The sequence below is a fragment of the Hippopotamus amphibius genome, chromosome 9 (assembly GCF_030028045.1).
Source record: "Hippopotamus amphibius kiboko isolate mHipAmp2 chromosome 9, mHipAmp2.hap2, whole genome shotgun sequence".
Classification (NCBI taxonomy): Eukaryota; Metazoa; Chordata; class Mammalia; order Artiodactyla; family Hippopotamidae; genus Hippopotamus; species Hippopotamus amphibius.
In genome coordinates this window covers 39,726,530-39,740,779 of record NC_080194.1, presented here as the reverse complement: position 1 = coordinate 39,740,779, position 14,250 = coordinate 39,726,530, and the positions used below count along the sequence as shown (strand labels likewise).

The 14,250-nt window shown below is 35.1% G+C and overlaps 1 protein-coding gene across 1 annotated transcript; it reads right to left on the bottom strand.

Annotated features, from left to right (window-relative positions):
* Positions 1-253: 253 nt before the first annotated feature.
* On the bottom strand, positions 254-1,210 carry LOC130861648 (olfactory receptor 52A5-like). The gene has a single exon (XM_057750707.1). It carries the CDS (start codon positions 1,208-1,210, stop codon positions 254-256), a length of 957 nt encoding a protein of 318 aa, XP_057606690.1.
* Between the last annotated feature and the right edge of the window lie 13,040 nt (positions 1,211-14,250).

Sequence of the window (14,250 nt, the reverse complement as noted above, 5' to 3'; positions counted from 1 at the left end):
AGGACAAAACAGAAGAACAACCCGAACAATTTGAAATCTCAGCATAAGAGTTTTGTTCTTTATATGGATAGCAAACCAAACTTCTTAAGCATTTGAAGAATTGTTAAACACTTTCTTAAATTTGAGTTTTAATATTGTTTTAATTGAGTTTTAAAGATTTGTTTTTCAGATGTAGACACTTGTTCAAGATATAAGTTTTCACCACATCCAGGTTGATACTTTGAACTAACCTAAAATTTCTACAGAAGGGCCACTAATGATCAAGATGTCTTTTGGAAAGGATCATTTTCAGGATGTGGTCACGAATTTGTTTGGTCTTCACTCCATAGATGATAGGGTTGAGAAAAGGTGGTACTAACAGGTAAAGATTTGATAAGAGGATATGAACATATGGTGGTATGTGAGAACCAAACCTATGTGTGAAGAAAGAGAAGAAGGCAAGGAGGTAGAACTGTAGGAAGACACAAATGTGGGTGATACATGTATTAAAGGCTTTGAATCTTGCCTCCTTCTGGGGCAGCTGAAAGACAGTGATAAAGATCCGAACATAGGACAAGGTGATAAAGATTATGTCAACCCCTAAGATAGTGAAGGCAACAAATAGACCGAATATCTTGTTGATCCGTGTATCTTCAGTAGCCAGCTTCACAATGGCCATGTGCTCACAGTAAGAGTGGGAGATGACGGTTGTTCGGTAGAGTTTAAGACGGCATTTGATAAGCACTATGGATAATGCTACAAGAATGACAGCCCTGAGTGTCACCCCAACTCCAATGTGAATCAAAAGTTGTTGGGAGAAGATGGTGGCATGTCTCAAGGGGTTACAGATGGCTACAAAGCGATCTAGGGCCATTGCCAGTAGGACACCTGATTCAATTGCCTGGAATGAGTGAAGAAGCCACATTTGTAGAAGACAGGCTTCAAAAGAAATCTCTGTCAAATGAAACCAGAAGATGCCTAACATTTTGGGGAGAATACAGGTGCTAAGTGCAATGTCTGTGGCCCCCAACATGGCCAGAAAAATATACATAGGTCTATGCAGGCTGTTTTCATGTTTGATTATCACTAAAATTAGAGTGTTCCCAATCACAGCAATAAGGTACATGACACAGAATGGAATCGCGATCCAACACTGCACTGACTCCAGACCAGGAATGCCGATGAGTGTTAGGACAGAGGGCATGAAGACTGAGCCATTGGACGTGAGCATGGTGATTTGGTCAGTAGCATCAAGTAGGGGTATAGCTGTTTCATCTTCTATTCCCTGTTAAGACTTTATAAATTAAAAATAAGGATAAATTAATTTGGCAAAATGTACTTTAGTTAGATTAGGAGGATACTATCTTATTTTTTCTATCCAACTATTCTTCCCTAATTTTCCATCTCTTTCCCCAATGTCTTTAAATGACCAGTCATCAGATTCTGTGTTTCTGCATGCCTTTATCATTTTCAATGAGAAAAATTACGTGGACTGGATGATTTCTTTCTGGACCATGACTACTGGAACAAACAAATCCCCTTTAACTTGTGTTGGCTAATCATCATCTGTGATTTTTTTGTGACTGGCTAATTGGAATTGAGGGGAAAACATTCATTTAATTTCGATAAAGATATTTCATGAACTAGATTCTACCTAGATTAGACATGAAGGATCTACAGTGGTAGAAAATCATTCTGTTTGCTCATAATCAGAAAATAAGTTTGATGAGAATATTTTTCAGTTTTTCAGCTCACTAACTTTTCTTTTCTAGATTAGTCTCTTCATGGTCAGATCCCTCTGCAATATACTCTCTCAGAATGCTTTCAACCTAACTTTTCAAACCTCAGTGTTTTCCCAAAAAAACAATGATACATCTTTCACCTTCCCCTATTTAAACTCTGAGAAAATAAATCCATTAATTTAATTCATGGGTGTTATCCTTAGTAGTTTCTTTTAGATCTGTTCTCACTATGCCCTGCTATGTGCACATCACTTGTATTCAATTTCAAGTGCCAACTGATGTCTTCTGTTCTTCTCTCTCGTTATCAATAACTGTATCTCTCATTACCAATAACCATAAAGCCTGAATACTTATTTTTTTCTTAACTATTTACAATAACATGAATTCTGTTTTAAATGTAATATTTTCTTTACTTATAGCCTTATACATCTTATAGCCACTCAAAATACAATTTCTATACAGGTGAAATTTTTCCTTTATACATTGTTTTTCATAGGACCAGATCCATCCTGATTTTTGTCTCTGCCCTTCACCAGTTACTTCACACATAATGTTATGCTTCCAGGGCCTCCTATGAATGGCTTTGTCTTATGATTTTTCCAAAGCCTTTGGGGTATTTTTTTGCCTGCCAACTTCCTACTATGTCTTCTGTGAAATGTATATATGCATGTGTGTGTAAATATATGTATATATAACACCCCAATAAAAGCAAAATATTAATTTACTGATTATAAATATTTTCTTTTAGTAATTGTACAGCTCATTTTGGAACCATTAAAGCAAAGTATAAAACAGATAAAGAAATGAGAAAGTCCTAAAACAACAGATTTGAAATAAGAAAAATCTTACATTCACATCCTCTCCATCATTCTTCAAGTTTTCTCCCTTGGTAAACTTAGATTTTCTCTCAGACAAAAAAGTATATCTATAACCTACCTCAGGTCAATTGCAAGAGTATTTATTGCTTCTTTTTCTTAAAACATTCATCTCTGAATAAGGCTTTCCTTTTTGAAACCAGTGTTCAGGAACTCTCCTTGAGCAAATACACAATATACCACAGTAGAGATTTTTCAAATCAGAAGGTAACACTAATACACACATTTGAGAAGTGAATTTCCTAATGATTTTATTCAATACATATTAATTAAGCAGCCACTCTGATCCAAGTATTATTTGCGGCAATAGTGGAACAAATATCAACTTGTTTATTGTATAATTATCAAGTATATACATTGTGCTGAGTGCTTGGAATTAAAAAATGGTGTCAACTGTTTACTAAATATGTATTAAATTATTTCATTTCTTAAGGTTTTTAAATTTTTAAACTATAATTATTTTCCTTAGATGGTGATATTGGCATTATTACCTTGTTTTATTAATGAAAAACTAAGACATTATTATAAATAAATCTACTTGAATCTAAATTCTATGGAATATTGACCTGTAAAGAACAAAAAAGTAATCTGTGTCCTCTGAGATTTTTCAGCTGTAATTCAGGAAATAGTATGAGATACATATCAGAGTGTAACTAAATCAGGATGGATTATATGAAAACACACTGAGGATTTCAATATTTGTTCCTCTTCAGAATCTGAGAGAAAACAACTCCTATTTTAGCTTCTTAATTCACCAAGTAGTTATAGTACATACATTATAGCACGTGTTCATTAAATGCTACATGTCTGACATAGGACCCCACTAGCAACATCATATCATCCACATGCTTGCCAACAATCTCTGTGGTTTGGCTCAAAAATGTATGCTACTGTCTTTATCCGGAATATTAATTTGGGAGATTTAACATGGCTGTATAAGGAATATATGATCTAGAGAATCTGTATAACACAGAAGCCAAAGCTCTACAGCAGTAAATATTGTGAATAATTAGAGGAAGGGGAGCAAAAAGAGAAGAGAGCAGTAAACAAATGGCAGATACAAAAAACAGAAAAGTGTGCCTTCTGTCTAAAAGAGCATAGCTCTTATGATGAAAGTAGTTATTTTCCAGATGATAGTGTTACATTTCTAATGTGAAATAAAATTCATATTTTGGGGAAAAGACAAAAAACTTAAACATGAAAACATTTTCTCTGCCCTTTGGCCTCCCCTCTCCCCCTACTATGCATTGTTTATCTGCATTATGCATTGACCAAACCTCCCCCATCTCCATAAATTACTGCCTGACTATAAAGAGCAACATTATCTTAGCACCATGACACAACTTCTTAACAGTTACCATTCATTCATGATCTTGTAAGGGGTCACAATGACCAACCACTTTATACTTGCAGATCTGGATCATGTAAACTCTCAAGAATATGTCATTAAAGTACAGCTCTTGGTCTCAAAATGTGCTTTGACATCTAATAGGGGGAACAGTTCTGAGCTTTCTGAGATGCTGTTCCTGCACTATAAACTTCAGTTTGGCTCAAAAACTTTTTCCATTTGTTTCTTAGGTTAGTTTTTTCATTGACACTAACTTCATGAATCATAATGGTATTCTTCTAGGGCAGAGTTTCCTAATCATGGTACAATTGCTATGTTAAATCAGATAAATATTTTGTTTTGGGGTAATTCTCTGCATTGTAGGAGGTTTCACAGCATCCCTGGTTCTTATACATTAGATGTCAGTAGTTCTCCCTCATCTTGGCAACCAAAAATATGTTCAGGTGTCACTAAATGTCCCCTGGATGTGTAAGGGAAAAGCACATCACCTCGGTTGCTTAAAAATGTTATAGAGTCTTACACCAGGGAAAAATAGTCTTTAGTGAATAAGTATTACGGTTATGTGCCTTTAATCAAAATGGGGAGAATAAATTACCTATGAAGGGGAATCATTTTCAGTAGAAACTAACCAGATAAAGAGATGGAGAAGGGCACTCCAGGAGAAAATAGTTGTACAAAATCACAGAAGCATGTGAGATATGGTGGGGCTGAATATTAATAAACGTTTTTCACATATATGTCATTTCATAAATAGAAACGATGGTTAATAAAAAGGAGAGAATACCAAATGTAAAGTTAGTATCTTGAACCAAATGATTTTACATTTTTGGGTGGAAGTACAGGTTTTTTTGGAAGGTAAAAAATTCAATCTGCTAGCAGCTTGATGAATGGCTTGAAAGACATGGCAGCTAAGTGTAAAGAGATCAAGTCAGAAAGATATTTCTGATAGTCCACAGAGTATATTGGGAAGTGATGTGGTACATCAAAAGCGTAACAAGGAAGAAAAATCTGTGGACTCACTGACTTTCTGTAGCAGAAATTAAGGGGGATGATGCTAAGGTGTTCTTGGGTTGAGAAGTACAGCAATGCATGACGAAAGGCAAGCTGAAAGCAACTTTCTGTGTACAGATGTGTGTACGTTTAGAAGAGGGAGGAACAATATCTTAAACCCTTGAAATTCATAAGCCAGGGTGAATATACTAGAATCATCTTTATAGCATAAAACCTGAATTATTAGTGTTACTTATAACTCCAATTTTGAATCAAGCTGAAACTCAGGATCTTAAAAGATTTAAGGAATTTGGAACTCTAAATCCACACTCCCTACAATCTCAGAGATCTTTCCTCTATGAAGTCTCTGACTTTCACCCACTGATCTCTGTCTCAAGTCCCCCAGTGATGGAGGACTCTCTGTTTTCTGAGACAGTTTGACATATTTCAGGACAGCTCCAAATGTCAAATAAATCTTCTCTATAATGAGCCTAAAATTGGCTCCTTAAGTCCTAGATCTGCATTTCAATGGTACACATTAGCCATGGGTCATGGAAGTTAATTTTTGCACAGGATCTGCAGTCAGTCAAGAGAGTTTAAATCCTGGATATTACTACTTATCTTTGCTTGCTGGGATTGCCATATATACATTACTAATATGAAAAAAACCATCAAATTGTACACTAAAAATCAAAAAAAAAGATATAAGACTTTGAATTGTCTCAACTTCTTCCTTGCTAAAGCAATGTTCATGGATAGAAGCACATTTGGTGTAACTGTGAGTATTAAATGACATAATCCATCTGAATACTTGAAAGGAAATGTAGGATATATTGATCTGTCAATAAATGCCAGCTATTAATCAATGGATGTTTGTCTTCTCACAAATAACCTGAGATATTTAATGAGCACTTTATCTGAATGAGCATTTCTACTGAATTACTTGAAGGACATCTTTTTACCTGCATCTTTACCAGTCTAAACGTGTAATTACATGAGCTTTTAACAAACAAGCTTTCCATTCATCTGTCAGCACAGATATCATTCTCTAAAGGGCCTTCTTTCTGTCAACCTCACTTTACAATTTGTCACCAAGTGTGATGTTAACAGATTCAAAAATATTATGAAAAGTGTGAGACACATCTTCCTAGTGTTTGAACACTGAAATACTGTAATATTGTATTGTTTTTTTAAATCCTGGAATTATATTAGATCATATGATATACACATTATTTTTGAAATCAGTGGTCCAGTTCCCCACACTCAGTGCAAAATCTCAAGCCCAAAGACTTACCAGGGTCATCTGTGGTAATACACATAGAAGCCATAAAGTGGAAATCTTTCTGATGTTTCAGATAGTGAAGGATGAATGTTTTATACTAGAGTATGCACCTGGGGGATTGGTTTTCACCAATCCCTGGTAAGCTTTTACGTTCACCTGGAACAAGTGTGAAAAAGGAGGCACAATGTGGTTCAGAACATACAAGATTTATGATCTAATAGTTGGTTCTGTTTCTAAAAAAAGGTTCTTAAACTTTGGTTTCACTTTGGACAGGGAACCAAAATGAACCTCCTTTTAAAAATTCCTAAGAGAAGACAGTGCCCCAAGAGAACACAAGTCAATGATACTTATTTACAAAAGTAATGAGACAATAAAGGTAAATAAAAACATCTTGACATAGACTAATCAGCATAGGAATGCTGAAATAAAAGAATTATTTAAAAATAATATTTAAAAATATTAAATATTTTTAAACAGAAAATAAATTGTAAATTTATTTACAATAAATGAATAAAGAAAAAATTTACTGTAATCTAATTTTAGTCAAAGAAGCACTGATTTCTTATTTAGGCCCATGAAAGTTGCTGACTTGAAAAAGTTCACCTCAGAGTCTCAGTTACCAGTCAGTTTCTGAGCCTTTCCCATGTAAAATTTGATGACACAAATCTTTTCAGTATCCAAACCAGCTCTCACCAAATTGTCCCAGTCATTTTCAGAATTGTGATGAGAATTGTGAAACATTTTAAGTTCTTCTAAAATTTAAACCAACTTCCCAAATGGAAACTGTTATTTATGGCAGGTATTTACTGGGTTAAAAGAAGCATTTGTGTCTTACAATAGAGATTTTAAGCTTTAGTATCAAGAAGAGGAAGGAAAATACTTTGATTCTCTGAAAAGGACGAGAGAGGCTAACAGCCCTGGATTACCTTATGACCTATTTGAAGTCATATTTTTGTCCTGTGTCATTGGGACAGGCCCTACTTAGTAGCCCTGCTCTTTTTGAATTACAAGACCCTCTGATACTATCCTCTTATTAAACTGCCATAAAATTATCATCATCCTAGAGAAAGAAAGGTATAGGATTGAGGGCAGTTACATGGAGGAGCCAGCTCAGCCTGGATCAGGGTGTGTTCATCTCTTCCCAGCTGAGCACTCAGGGATACACATTAGCAGACTGAAGTCAGCCATAGCTGAGTATACAGCCCAGAAAAATAAAAAACAAAACCAGTGCATATCAGAGTGCCAACCACCAGTCAAGGTGAGGACCATAGGTTCTGAAATCTGTGCACTACTCTTTATAAATAGTACAAAGATCAAAATAGACCTATTGAGTGACTCCCAAGATACTTTTGAAAATATGCAAAAAATGTTTGAACCTGAAGGCATCATAATGCTACAGAATATGAGGCAAAAATATTCTTAGATACTACTTAGTTAAAATTTGTTAAAACAGTGAGGCGGAAAGATATTTTATAAATAATGTGATATCTTATTTTGGTGACACATATAGTTCTTAAGAACTCCCAGTATCAGTAAGAAATGATTGTTTCCGAAGTATTTTTAATGGAAATATATACCTCTGTGAAATAAAATCGGAGATACAGAGAACAAATTTTCAGAAAAGGCATTTATTTCCACACGTTTTTCAGAGAAAACAGAAACAAAACATTTAATTTAAAAATATAACAGGTTAGGAATGGAAGTCAAATAGCTTTTACTATGGATGGTTGATAAAACTCGTCAAATAAGAATACTTTTAAATGAAATATGGAAAATACAAACGAGAAGGGTCTGGCCATGCTTATGGTTTTTGTGGAATTGTCTGAATTAAGATGGGGGCCCTTACCATGCAGAGAGAGAGGGATCATGGATAAGCTTATTTGGCCAAAGATCTGCTTCCTTGGTGCAAGAATAGACTCAAGTACATCATGCTTTTATTCAAGCATAAAAGCCAATGAAATTCTTGTTTATGCTACAACCCCAATGAAACTTGAGAACACTATTCTAATATTATTAGAAAGAAGAACATTATTCTTCTAAGTGAAAGAAGCCAGACATAAGAGGCCAAATATTGTTTCATTTCACTTACATGAGATGTCTGAAACAGTGAAATCATACACACAGAAAGACAATCAGTGGTTGCCCTCTAATGAGGTCAGGAGAATGCAGAGTGGCGGCTAAGTGGGATGGGATAGCTTTATTGGGAGGATGAAAATGTTCTGGAATGTGATAGTAGTGGTGATTTCACAATTTGGGAGACATATCAAAAACCAGAGCCTTGTACTCTTTAAAGGATGATGATATGGTATATAAATTACATCTCAATAAATAAAAAAGATTGACTCAGTATGGTATACAGAGACCATACTAGGAAAATTATTAGATTTATGTTTTTAAATTTAAGAAATATCAAAGAAACGTGGTGATGTGATTTGATGCCCAAGAAGGCAGCTTAGCTCAAATGTAATTGTTAAATATTTATTCTGGGGAGAAAGGTTACATGGGAACTCTTACTTTGTACTCAAATTTTTAGTAAACCTTAAACTGTTCTAAAAAATAAACTGTATTAATTAAAATAATTTAAGAGTAGGGGAAATTATCATTCTACAACAATGAAAATATCACACGATTAAGTTATTTGAGTTTGGAACACCTGTTTCTCCACATGTCCTCATCAGGAAATGATGTAAATTATCCTATTGTGAAAATAAATGCTCATTGTGAAAATTTTGGTAGAAGTTTTGTGCATTTATTTTCTAAATCCTTGATTCAACATGTGCTTATGCATAATTAAAATGTGTCACGTATGTGTAGCTCATCAGTGTACAAATAATTAGACATGTAATCTATATGAAAAGAGAAGTTACATACAGAAAAAATGGAGGAATTCTGTGATACGTGCTATGATCGCTATTAGGAGGGATATAGGAAAAGTAAGGAAAATGGCCAAAATTCCTTAAAGCAAAAGCCTAACTAAATTCTAAGAGCAGAATAGCAGTCAGGCAGCCAAAGAAACAAAACAAAACAAAACAAAAACATGTGTGCATAAATACATAATATCAGGAATAAGACACAGGTGTATCAAATATTTTCTGTTGAAAATACAACAGTGTTTGTGTGAAAATTACCAGCAAATTAAACATGAAAAAGATAATTTTTTTTTATTTTTCATAAGATCTTATTTAAGATTGAAATAGGGAACCAGTAATAGCTAATAGAAAGAAGGTAGTGTTTTAGAGAATTATTTTAGAGATAATCATTAAGACTTGGTGATTGATCAGGTGCACAGTGTGGGCCAACATCAGAAGGAAATAATGCCCCCATTTGGGTGACTAGCAGGAGGGTGAAGATGGCAGCATGTCTCAGGGGATAACAGATGGCCACTTATTGGTCTAGGGCCATGGCCAGCAGGATGCCTGACTCTATTCCCTGAAATGTGTGGATGAGCCACATTTGAAGCAAGCAGGAGTCAAAATATATCTCTGGTACATGAAACCAGAAGATTCCAAGCATCTTGGGCACAATGCTGGTACTAAGTGCAATATCTGTGACTCCTAGCATGCCTAGGAAAATGTACATGGGCTCATGGAGACTGCGTTCTGATTGTATGATGATCAGGAGCAAGGAATCTCCAATCACAGCAACGAGGTACATGGCACAGGATGGAATCCCAGTCCAGCACTGCACAGACTCCAGGCCTGGGATCCCTGTTAATGTCAACACAGAAGGCATGAAGACTGTGATGTTGGAAATGGACATAGTGTCCTTGGGTCTCCTACACAAACAAAAGAAGAGTCTCAGTCAGTGCTACTTCCTCTTCTATTACACTTCCAATGTTCATCAAAAGTCATAATGTCAAGTCATTCTGATTTTGGTAGAACTCGAAGATCATGTCATCCACCTTATTCATATATAGAAGGTAAGAGAAAGATCCATAATGACACATTATTGTTTTTAGGAAACCTATCCACAAGCCCTAAATATATTATGTGAAACAGCATTAGAACCAGCCGAATACCGGATTAAGGGAATCAACTGTTGACCTGCCTATTATTTCATTTTAGACCTGTGGACAAAAACAGTACACTTGTTTATTTCGGTTGGCAATTACATTTTAATCAGAGATTGATGATTCTCTCCATATTCTACAATCCAGTTACTGCTTTAGTACTCTGTTATTCTTCATTGTCTCCCAGTCAAAACCAGTTGGTTTGGACGGCCAAATATCAGAGTTTTACCACTATATTAGTGCAGAATGCTTTCTAAGAAAGAGAATAGACATAGAAACACTTCTTCACCAAAAAGCAAAATATATTTTTTCTATGTATCAACCTATATTATCTGTCTCGGTGTAAGCCTGGATGTCTTTTTAGAAGAATGTGAAGGAAGAGTTTTAGAAAAGATCATTCAAATCTATATACATTTGGTGAGTCTGTGCCAATGTTTCTTGCTACGTTTTTACATTTCTAATGAAACTTAAGTTTTGCCTATATTTCTAATAGCCAAAATACTTATATTTTTGTGCTAAAAATAAATAAACTAAATTCTGCAATACACATTACAAAATACCTAGAGTGGAGGGACCTTTAGGTGGCAAGAAAAGCAGCAGCAGCAAAATATAGAAGTAAGAGGCCTCATTCTTAATGACAAGAGGATAGAGGGACGTGGGTTAAGGGGTAACTTGACTGGAATAGAGAGTTCTCTCTTGAGTTTAAACTTTTCAGAGCTACCATTAGCATGAGATTTGTCTAATTTATGCTCATTAATTGTTAATGAAAAATAGATAATCTGGAATATTTGGGTCATTTTTGTGAACTCAGCCATAAGAAATTAGCAAAGATGAAGGGGTAGAAGAACATGTTCCTTAAAATAAGTCAAGTATAGAATTGGAAATGGAAGACAGTGAGCTAACCTGGAGGTTTCAAAAACATTTGAGAAATATAGAGCAAGTGAAGACATTTAATCATTACTTGATTCACTGATAACTGATTTTTTCTAAAAACTTTAGATCTTATGCATCATATGAAAATTATCTCATCAAAATCATTACCTGTTAAACATTTCATATTTTGAATCAGGAAATTCTTAAACCATACATTAGAGAAATGTTTGTAATTCTGTGAAAATATGGTTTTGGGTTATTTCATTATTTCATAGACTCTTCAATAATGTCGCTTTATGTCAGTAAACTCAGGCTCAGTTAAAACTATACAGAATGTCAACAAATAGGACAGTAATACAGGAAGCAGCTGTGGTTCCTACTGCTAAAGCTCAAGTGAATGAATCAAGTTAGCTGGGATCACTTTAATGCAGGAAGCCTGTATCAGCTGATGTATTTCTAGGAGAGACTAGTCACTCAACTAAGCAGTTGGATACTCATAGGCTTGCACCCCAATGACTAATTTTATGATTAACCCATACATCATTGATTCTAATAACTGTAAATTTTTTCTTTCTCAAAGATAATCAAGAATGGAATAGGAATCCTTTAAGAATGATCACAGTGTCTGACAATTTCAAGGGGAAGGAGCAACATTTGAGCTTGATCTGACAAGTACAGATAGTGGAATGGCAGGTGGGACGTACAGAAATGAGTACAGTGTTGATGGGATGGAGTGATTATTACTGAAAAAGCTGATAATGAAAAATTGTGGAGGTATATTTGGGAATGGTGAGACTTAGTTGCCAACTGTTGGGAGCTGGTCCTGCTCTTACCAGATATCTGAGGAGTACTGCCAGTTCTTCATATCAATATCACTCAACTCTTATCACACACCGACTACTCTTATTTCTTTGCATTATGTGTTCTGCAATGCCTCTTCTTTCTATCTGTAATCTCTGTAACAGCACTCAGTCAATGTCAGGAAGGCAAATCCATTTGGTTCTGGGGCCATCTGCAATGGGTGGTTATCTCAGGGTTAGCCTTTTATGCTTTTCTCTTGTCTCTGCAATAGAGATATTCTCCATATTTTGTACATCTGTCTGAGATCATATTTTTGTGTTCATTCACCAGTTAAACCAGGGGTAAGATCTGTGTTATTTAGATGCTTAACATCAATTTATTGAGTTTGAATTGAAGAAGAAAGCCATCGATTTAGTATTCCTTAATGGATGACTGGAGGAGGATTTATAAACATAAAATGAGTGATTTATTAGCTACCAGTTAAACCACAAGGGACCTTGCAGATTTTATTTATGCCCTCTTGGGTTCATCCCCAGATAATACCCCTGAAATCATTACTACAACTTGCAGACACTTCCTTGCTATTCTTTTTTCTCTTTCCCAAAAGGCTAGAGACATTTATGTACACCACTGTCTCTTTATAAGCTGAGTTCCTTTTCTGCTGTCATCATTTGAAAAAAAAAAATAAAGTCTACTTAAATATAGACATGTTCTTTTGCTAGTGAATTCTACTTAAATAAATAACCTGTGACCCTTCCTTTCAATGAGGCAATTCTGGAAAGACAAATCTCAATCCATAATACTCTTTTATTACTCATTTACTTCTCATTTCCTGTAGTCTCATTCCTTAGATTTGTATTTTATTAAGACTAATTTTGTAAATTCAGTAGAGTTTTTTTCAATAAATGTCTCAGAATGACTGATTGTGATGGACATTTCTAAATCCTACCAACTGAGCTCTGAGCAAATTATTGTACACTTGACTAAATTTTTCTCCAAACTTCCCTTTATAACTTTGCTTTCTTTCCTCCTTTCTTCCTTTGGAAAGAAGTTGTTATGTGTGTCAGATATATGAAGGAATCATTCCATGCACTGTTAATGAAAAAATATGTCTTGAAATTTATGGAACTATGGAGAGATGAATTAGTATATCTTATCATAAATGCAAATAATAAATTCTAAGAGAGTCTTATGCACATGATACCTTTCTCCTTGACATTTCACCCAGTTTCTAGGCTTGGTTACATGTAACTAAACATTAGATATACTTGATGTAATTTGGATTCATTGGCAAATTCAGGAAGAATCATTTCAGTGAGATGCAGGAGGGTATTTACAATGAAATAACCAGGGAGAATTTCAGGGAGAATAAGAAATAATGATGAAAGGGAAAGGCCCCTAAATTCTCTTTCCAGAAATTCCTCTGTGAAGTAGGATGAAACAATTGTGCTGATTCATATTGAATGGAATTGATTCAGAGGTCCAATTGGCATCTGAGCTTACCTTCAGCCTATTTTTCCATTTCCTAATTTAACATTCTGTTTGCCTCCTGTTCTTCTCTTCTACTAATTGCATTTACATTTTGGTGCTTCCCAAAGTTGCTTCATGGGTCTTTTCACTCAAACTATACAAATGCGACAGTAATTTTATCTACTGAAAATAATTCAGTTATCAGCTTCAGTATGTCATCTTCTAGAACAATATTCCAATACAGATTTTTTTCATTTTACTCAGTCTGTTCCCTTTAAATAGGCCAACATATCTTATCCAGATTTTGGTTCATGCTAACAATCTTTGAAAAACTGTCAGTCAATTTTGCTCCAAGAAGGGTAAACAATTTTTTTTTCACTTTAGGGTAATTTCATACCTAAATCAATCCTTATGTTTGTTGGGTTTTTCTTTCTTGTTTCTTTTTTGTTTGTTTGTTTCTGTTATTCAATATTCTTTAACATAAAGTGTCATCAATTAAAAAATACAGATATGGGATATAGGATTAAGATGGCAGAGTAGGAGGATGTGTGCTCACTCCCTCTTGCAAGAGCACCGGAATTACAACTAACTGCTGAACAATCATTGACAGAAAGACACTGGAACTCACCAAAAAAGACACCCCACACCCAGAGACAAAGGAGAAGCTGCAATGAGACGGTAGGAGGGGCACAATCGCGTTAACATCAAATTCCATAAATGCTGGGTGGGTGACTCACAAACTGGAGAACAGTTATACTGCAGAAGTCCACCCACTAAAGTGAGGGTTCTGAGCCCCACATCAGGCTTCCCAACCTGGGAGTCCAGCAACGGGAGGAGAAATCCCCAGAGAATCAGACTCTGAAAGCCAGTGGGATTTGATT

Coding starts and splice junctions, on each gene's coding strand:
- LOC130861648 (XM_057750707.1), bottom strand. CDS start 1,210: ATGCTCACGTCCAATGGCTCAGTCTTCATGCCCTCTGTCCTAACACTC.